Source organism: Colobus angolensis, unplaced genomic scaffold, assembly GCF_000951035.1.
Source record: "Colobus angolensis palliatus isolate OR3802 unplaced genomic scaffold, Cang.pa_1.0 Scaffold599, whole genome shotgun sequence".
Classification (NCBI taxonomy): Eukaryota; Metazoa; Chordata; class Mammalia; order Primates; family Cercopithecidae; genus Colobus; species Colobus angolensis.
In genome coordinates this window covers 183,403-192,472 of record NW_012119587.1, presented here as the reverse complement: position 1 = coordinate 192,472, position 9,070 = coordinate 183,403, and the positions used below count along the sequence as shown (strand labels likewise).

The 9,070-nt window shown below is 37.7% G+C and overlaps 2 protein-coding genes across 2 annotated transcripts in view; one reads left to right on the top strand and one right to left on the bottom strand.

Annotated features, from left to right (window-relative positions):
• The window catches only part of LOC105526556 (zinc finger protein 708-like), a 16,055-nt gene extending 15,478 nt beyond the window's left edge, over window positions 1-577 (top strand). The window contains exon 5 of the mRNA XM_011962578.1: window positions 312-577. Coding sequence (XP_011817968.1) covers window positions 312-577 — 266 coding nt within the window. The remainder of the gene's footprint in view (window positions 1-311) is intronic.
• Window positions 578-2,624: 2,047 nt separating this feature from the next.
• Window positions 2,625-3,120, bottom strand: LOC105526555. The gene is given in 3 exon segments (XM_011962577.1): window positions 2,625-2,932; window positions 2,934-2,961; window positions 2,963-3,120. Coding segments are annotated over 3 exon segments (378 nt in total). The 5' UTR covers window positions 3,076-3,120; the 3' UTR covers window positions 2,625-2,695.
• Between the last annotated feature and the right edge of the window lie 5,950 nt (window positions 3,121-9,070).

Sequence of the window (9,070 nt, the reverse complement as noted above, 5' to 3'; positions counted from 1 at the left end):
ACCACGTTAGCCAGGATGGCCTCGATCTCCTGACCTCGTGAACCACCCATCTCGGCCTCCCAAAGTGCTGGGATTACATTACAGGCTTGAGCCACCGCACCCAGCCTCTCAATCTTTACTAAACATAAGGTAGTTCATAATGGAGAGAAACCCTACAAATGTGAAGAATGTGGCAAAGGCTTTAGTGTGTTCTCAATCCTTTCTGAACATAAGATAATTCATACTTAAGAGAAACCCTACAAATGTGAAGAATGTTGCAAAGCCTTTAGTAAGTTCTCAGTCCTTACTAAACACAAGATAATTCATACCAGATAGAAACCCTATGAATGTGAAGAATGTGGCAAAGCCTTCAACTGGTCCTCAAGCCTTACTAAACACAGGAGAATTCATACTGGAGAGAAACCTTACAAATATGAAGAATGTGGCAATCGTTTTCGCTGTTCCTCAATCCTTACTAAACATTCACATAATTCATACTGGAGGGAATTCCTACAATTGTGTGGAATGTGGCAAAGCCTTTAACCAGTCCTTAAGGCTTACTACATATAAGACAACTTACACTGTAGAGAAACCATAGACGTGTGAAGAATGTGGGAAAGCCTCGAATAGATCCTCAATTCTTAACAGACATAAGCTAATTCATACATGAGAGAGACGCTACAAACCTGAAAGATGTGACAATGCTTTTGGCAACAGCTCAAGACTTTTCTGAATATAAAAGAAATCATACCAATGAGAAATCCTAGGAATGTGAAGAATGTGATAAAGCCTTTAAATGGCTGTCACGCTTGATTATAGGTAAAACTCATACTGGAGAAAACTGCTAGAATAATCAGTGTGGCAAAATATTTAACCAATGCTCATGCCTTATTGCAAAGGAAAGCATTTATACTAGCCTGGGCAACTCTGTCTGGAAAACAAAAATTGTGAATGCCACTAATATCTTCTCACATCTGATTAAACATCAGAGAGTTCATACTAAATAAAAGCATTAAGGGTGCCATTACTGTCACTAGATCTTTCAGAAAATAAAAATCCTTAACGTACAGAAGAATATTAATTTTGAGGAAACACATTACAAATATAAAGAGGGTTGTAGTATATTTACTTGTATCACAGATTTTATTGTACACATTTTGTACTACAGGAATGAATTTATATTGGACAAATTTCAATATAGTTAAAAAACATAAATTAAAAATATTTTCTAAAAAGTGAAGGAAATCGTTTATTTAAAAACTTAAGAGAGAATTTTACTCTAAACAGTTGCTTTAGAGTCTCTCTTTTAAAGTACTATATTATTTTGAACATTAAAAATCAACAGTCTATTTCTGAGTGCTGGGTTCTCAGCACTTAGATGTACTTACCTACATCTGTAAATGAGCAAGCCATTTGAAATATATATATGTATATATATATATATAGTCATTTTGATTGGTAAGTCACAGTTGCATAAATTTATGGGATACAATGTGATGTTTTAGTATATGTATGAAATATGAAATAATTAAGTTTTGTTTAATAACATCTATTAACTCACCTATCATTTTTGTGGTGGTACATTTCAAATGTACTCTTAGTTATTAATATACAATACATTATAGTTACTATAGTTACCCTCCTGTGCAATAGATCTCAAAACTTAAACCTATTTGAAAGTTTTTACTTCTTGTCAGCTCCCTTTTCATAAAATTTACATCCCTTCTGAATGTCAATATATGAGAATTTGCCAACAATAGTATTAAAAACAGTCAACCACTATTATAGCCCTAGACTGTGAATCTAGTCTCTCAATGTAGAGTAAATTAAGAGAAGATTTATTTTTTTCGGCCGAGAACATAAGTGTATGAAACTAATGGATAACAAACATGGCATTCGTTGCCAAAAAATAGTATGACAAGATTCAGGAAGTGTGTAGCTATGCAAATGACAGTTCAACTAAATTAAGACACTAATAGGTACATGTGAAACACACACATTGATGTGCAATGTGTTGCACCCCCACTCAGCACCTTCTTTTGCCAATTTGTAAAGAGATCAATTTCCCCTGAGTGACTCAGAAAGAATATTGAAAATTGAAAATTCTTTGTTCAGAGTAATTATTGGGAACATGGTTAAAACCTTTCTTCAATGTTATGAAAAGTTTTTATAAATATCACTCCACTTCAAAAAGTCTTTTAGTAAAAGATTGTTTATTTATAGTACTCAATTTAGATTCATAACAGTTTCAATATTCCAGAAAAGTCAGAGACATTTAAATGTAAACAAAATTCCATAAAACTTGAAATTCCTCTTGGTTAAGAATTTTTTTTATTAATATAGAGAGAAATAGAAAATCAGTACTTCAGGCAAAATAACAATTTTTGGCCAGAAGTATTAACAAAACTAGTGCTCTTGATTATCATTGTTACAGTAAAAAGAGCATTGCCTGCTTTCCTGGAAGCAGCTGGCCTGTTTTCCACTGATATGAAGGGAGAAGGTATTGAAAACAGTGAAAGAGGGTGATATAAATGGAATACTTACATGAAATACAGTTTATAATAAAAAGTAGCATTTGATGTTTTACAACCATAGAGGAGACTATTAGCATGAGGTCATAATCTTATTTCTTTTTTTTTTTTTTTTTTCAAAGCTACTTTTAATACTTTGGGGTGAGCCCCACAGGAATAAAAAACACTGGGAAGGGGTAACCCCCTCACCCCCGGGAGTGGCCCAGGGGGAGAGAGGCTACCTGAGGGGAAGGAAGCACAAAAGGGACCCGCTGCAGACTCAGGGCAAAGGGAATGCCATCGGTGCTGGGACTTGTGAGCACTACAGGAGGAAACGCGAGCGTGGTGGGACTGGCTCCAGGCACACAGGCGAAGGGCAAGAGGGTTGGACACGAAGCCACAAAGCTACTTGGGTTCCTCCTTCTTCTCGTTTGCCTTTTTTTTGCTTCTGCTGCATAATCTCCGAGTCCCTCTGCTTGCGGGCGGCAGCAGAAAGCCCGTCATCTCGGCGCTTTCCCTTAACCGAGTCGCTCTGCTTTTTCATATTCTTCTGGCGGGCGAGCTCACGCTGGTTACCGCGGGTCATGGCGACGGCAGCGTCTCCGACCTGCCTCCGTTACGTCCCCTCGTTCTATAATCTTATTTCTATTGACAAATTAACTTAATTTACAATATTCTTATTTCAGATAATATTTTTTCTGCTCTATTTGCTAGATTTTGGTCAAATCTTATCTGAACTAAATAGAAATCAAAATAAATCTATTTTACCACAAGCGTTTTGTTATTGATGCATCTGTTTATTTTGCTTAAAATACATTAGCTTTTGAAAAGATCTATAGTTTTGTTTCTGAGTGTTGTTTATTTCTTAGAAGTTGCTTTCATGCTAGAAAACTGCTATTCTCAGCTCTACTCACATTGGCTAATAGCGAGTGAGAGTGATGTGTGGATGAGAAGCAAATGTGTCTTCTCTGCATCTCTTTTTAATCAATTGGCTGAAGAAAGAAAATGCAGATAGAAGGTGAAAGAAAATATAATCCCTGAAAGATCGTGAAAAAGTACTTTTAGTCAGAAAAAAAGAAATGGTGATTTGAGCAGAATACATTTTAAAATACTTTAAAAAAAAATTTTTTTTGAAATATAAAAAAACTGACCAAATAAAGTCTCAATGAATTAAGTATAGCTCCCAGTATAACTCACAGTTAATAAAAGTTGACTATCCTATCTGTAGACAATATTTTTCATCAGCACTTTTCACCATACAGCTAGACCTCAGCTAACACTTATTATGTGTCATAAAAATGAATCACTTTAGAAGTCATCTTAATGAGACAATTTGTTAAGGGAAGTCAGGGACCCCGAATGGAGGGACCAGCTGGAGCTGCAGCAGAGGATCACAAATGGTGACGATTACATTTTAATATGGGCATTTATCACTTCCCTAAAAATACTCTTATAATTTCTTATGCCTGTCTTTACTTCAATCTCTGAACATAAATTGTGAAGATTTCATAGACATTTGTCAGTTCCCAAATAATAGTCTTATAATTTCTTATGCCCATCTTACTTTAATCTCTTAATCCTGTTATCTTCATAAGCTGAGGATGTGTGTCACCTCAGAACCACTATTGTACAAATTGATTGTGAAACGTGTGTTTGCACAATATGAAATCAGTGGACCTTGAAAAAACAATAACAATTTTAGGGAACAAAGGAAGACAACCATAAGGTCTGACTACCTGTGGGGTCGGGCAGAATAGAGCCATAGTTTTCTTGTAGAGAGCCTATAAATGGATGTGCAAGCAGGGAAGATATCACTGAATTTTTTTCCTAGTAAGGAATATTAAGACCTTGGGAAAGGAATGCATTCCTGTGGGGAGGTCTATAAATAGCCACTCTCAGAGTGTCTGTCTTATGTGGTTGAGATAAGGACTGAAATATGCCCTGGTCTCCTGCAGTACCCTTAGGCTTATTAGGGTGGGAAAAAAACCTAGGGTGGTGAATTTCAGGTCAGACCAGTTCTCTGCTCTTGAACCCTGTTTTCTATTGTTTAAGATGTTTATCAAGACATTATGTGCACAGCTGAACATAGGCCCTTATCAGTAATTCTAATTTTTGCCCTTTGCCTTGTGAATTTTGCTTTTGTCCTTGCCCTGTTTCCTCAGAAGCATGTGACCTTTGTTTTGCAGCTCAGGTTTGCATCACAGTCCTACCAACATGTGATGTCACCCCCAGAGGCCCAGCTGCAAAATTCCTCTCTTTGTACTCTTTATTTCTCCGACTGGCCGACACTTAGGGAAAATAGAAGCTACATTGAAATACTGGGGGTGGGATCCCCCAATAACAGTTGACTTCTGGTACACAATTCAGAACATCTACAAAAGGAGTGGTGAGCACATTTCAACGGTGATGCAAAGTCTTATTCATTGGCATTGGTAGCTGAGTGCTGTGTTAAGGATACTCGAATCACTATTAAGTGGAAGTAGATCATCATAAAGGTCTTCATTTTCATCTTCACACCAGGTTGGGTTGCTTTCTTTTCTCCAGCTGTGTTTAAAACTAATGGGGCTTTTGGGTGTGCATCTTTTTCTAGTTTCACACAGCTGCAGAGGCTTCAGGAAACTTACAATCGTGGTGCAAGGCAATGGGAAAGCAAAGACTTTATGGTTGTAGCTGGAGAAAGAGCTACAATATACTTACTGGTCTCACTCCAGATGTTCTTAACATTCAGACATGGTGACCCAGCAATCATTGACATTCCAGTGATGCTCAAACTTCAGCATGCATCAGAGTCCCTGCAAGGCTTACTGAGACACAGACTGCTGAGCCCACCTCTAAGACTTCTTTCATTTTAAGGAATAAAGAGCATTCCATTGTGTAAATATACCACTTTTTAAAGTTAATCACCTGTTGATGGACACTTAGGTTGATGTCATACCTTAGCTATTGTAAGTAATCCACTTTTTTTCCTTTTCTTATTTATGTATCTCTTTTTTCTTTTTATTTCTAGATACATTTTAGTTTTATACTATAAATTCTGACTGTTGAATGCCTTTATTTCTATGCCTTCTTTTGGTTAATATTTTGGCTGATTGAAACAATAAATTTAAAAAAAAATTTTTGGATCAAAGCCGTTACTTTATTATTAACATGATCTGAGACATAGCAAAAAAAATCAACATTGATTAGTGAAACAACAATTGTCTAGCCCCTGGTAATCATTTTCTCTTCTGCCCAACATAAAAGTTGAATCTTTGTGTCATTTCTCACAGTTGTAAGAAAGAAGCTTCTGATTAAATTGGTCAGCATATAATTTTGTAAAATTTTACTTTTTTAATCTTTAAACTGCTCTATTACCAGAAAAGGTATTTTAAATATATATTTTACTCTATTATATTTAAATTCTTCAGAAAAACTAACCTCACAAAATATGCACTCACATTTTTTTGAAAATTAAAAATGCTTAAATATTTTTTACAAAATCTAAAACTAAAAATATTTTTAGTTTGTTACAGAACATCTCTGAAATACTTCAAGTTACCTTCTTCTGACAGTAGATATATATTTTTCTATATTGCTATAATACAGCTTTGGCTGTCTTGTGGTCAACTCCCTCATTTTTATTCTATTTTCTTCTGCAGTATTTATGCTATGCATTTTATATTTTAAAAGTTGTAGACCATGCAATGTAATCTTCAAACAATTGACAAATGTTTTTCAATGTATAACTCTCTACTCCATCAGCAGTCACTTTACTTGCACTCCTCGAAGGCATTTTTTTTTTTTTTTTTTTTTTTTGAGACGGAGTCTCACTCTGTCGCCTGGGCTGGAGTGCAGTGGCCGGATCTCAGCTCACTGCAAGCTCCGCCTCCCGGGTTCACGCCATTCTCCTGCCTCAGCCTCCGGAGTAGCTGGGACTACAGGCGCCCGCCACCTCGCCCGGCTAGATTTTTGTATTTTTTAGAAGAGACGGGGTTTCACCGTGTTAGCCAGGATGGTCTCGATCTCCTGACCTCGTGATCCGCCCGTCTTGGCCTTTCAAAGTGCTGGGATTACAGGCTTGAGCCACCGCGCCCGGCCTCCTCAAAGGCATTTTTAATGCCTGAAAAGCAAAGGGATTGTTCAGGTGAGTGTGTTGAGCTGGTCTTCTCCAGTGTCACTCTATTCACATTCACAAAACTGTTCTGGTGAAAGAGGGTGCACTTCAACACTATTATAACAGCAATATGGAAACGACGTAATAGAATAAAATGTGAATCATGGCCTTCTAAGAAAATAAGTTAATTTTTCTCATTCTGTGTATGTGAGTATGAGGTAGTTGTAAGGTTGGAAATTGAGACTAAAGTGACAGAGAAGAACACTTCACATGAGTAGCACAAGAAGGTCCTGTGCAACCTTCTTGTTTGTCAAACATACCCAGAATGGTTTTGTGAAGTATTATGTTGCTGTAGTCATCACTTATTAGACTCTGATGGTCATTTTTTACTTTATGAATTTAAATATGCTCTTATCATCATCCAGGGTCCTGTCCTTGAGGCTTAAATACTCAGACATAAAACTATTAAAATATCGATGAAAGATGAGGTTTTGTGTGTGTGTGTGTGTGTGTGTGTGTGTGTGTGTGTGTGTGTTGAGACTGAGTCTCGTTCTGTCACCCAGGCTGGAGTGCAATGGAGTGATCTCAGTTCACTGCCACCTCCGCCTCCAAGGTTCAAGCAATTCTCATACCTCAGCCTCCTGAGTCACTGGGATTACAGGTGTGTGCCATTATGCCCAGGTTGGTAGGTATGTGGTTATGAGGCACTGAGTCATGGGTTGGGGGTTCTCTGAGGACCCTTCCCTCGCTGTCTACCTTAGGCTAGCTAGCTAATCCCTCTCAGTCACCTCTCAGGAGTGGAGACCCTAACTTCTGTTAGGGAGAATAGGCATTGATATTTTTGGCTATTCCTTGCTGGAGAGGAGTGCTGTGTAGAAAACAGCAGCTAGAATTTCTTCCAGGGCTGGTTTAAGTGTCTCGAAAGAAACGTGTGTTTATGCATCATTCCATTTGCATTACCACTTGGAACTTGATAGATTTTAGGGAAAAAGAAACAAGCCGGTTTAGTAGAGGACATGCAATGAAATGAAACAAGGAGGGTAGGGAAAGCCTAAAAATGTTGAGGCTGCTGACACACCCTGATAACTGGTAGCTATAGTTATGTTTGCTAAGATTTGGGGGCATGAGATTTGGCTTTGGTTAGCTCCCTTGATCTTACTTTCTGATAAAAGAAACCTGTGGGTTATTGGCACCTTATTTATTTCCATCACCCAACCGGATTTGCAGAATAATTGCTTAGAACTAGAGTATTGATTTAGATTTTTACATTACCCATCCCTTTCTTTTTTTTCTGAGCTGCAGGCAGAGATTTCTGGTTGATTTACAAGAATAAGCAGGGTTAGTTTAAAATTTCATCAAAAACTTTAAAACAATGAATGAGACTAGAAGTTGATGAGAAATATATGATAAGTTTTGAAACATAATTTTTTTTTTTAGATTTTGTTTTGTTAAAAACAACTCACAAGAGTCTGAATTGATTGCAAAATAGACTTTAGTATTATACTCAGCCTATTTGGCCATAGTGCAGCAAGAATAACTATCTCTCCATAGGCCTTCTTGATAGGCTTTGATGGAACTCTGTTCCAAAAGAAATCTTAGATAGGACTTTTTGAAGCTGGGCCAAGCCATGGATTTGTACCCTTAAATACCTGTGAGTTGGTTAAACTCCTGTATTTCTGAGGCTCCAAGAGAATACTGTTTCTGATTCTGTTACAAAGTGACATTTTTTTACTCACCATAGGCCAGGAATTCTGTATGAGGACTATGTAGACAAGGTATGAGACCAGCTTTCCCAAGAGGCTGTTACTGTCTTTGCAACGTAAACTTGATTTCTTAAAGGAAAACACATCCTTCCAGTTAAAGCTGTGGTAAAAGAACTAGCATTTTTCTATTGTGTTTCACTGCATAAGAAAATGGATTTTTTAACTGGGCACGGTGGCTCATACCTGTAATTGCAGCACTTTGGTATACTGACGTGGACAGATCATAAGGTCAAGAGATCAAGATCATCCTAGCCAACATGGTGAAACCCCAGCTCTACTAAAAATATAAAAATTAGCTGGCCATGGTGGTGTATGCCTGTAGTCTCAGCTACTCAGGAAGTTGAGGCAGGAGAATCACTTGAACCTGAGAGACAGAGGTTGCAGTGAGCTGAGATTGTGCCACTGCATGCCGACCCCAGACAGAGTGAGACTATGTCTCAAAAGAAAAAAAAGAATAGAAAATGGATTTTTGTTTCATTGATGCAAACAACTATATTGTTTTAAGTTAAGAATACTTATAGCCGGGCATGGTGGCTCAAACCTGTAATCCCAGCACTTTGGGAGGCCGAGATGGGTGGATCACAAGGTCAGGTGATCGAGACCATCCTGGCTAACACAATGAAACCCCGTCTCTACTAAAAAATACAAAAAACTAGCCGAGCGAGGTGGCGGGCACCTATAGTTCCAGCTACTCGGGAGGCTGAGGCAGGAGAATGGCGTAAACC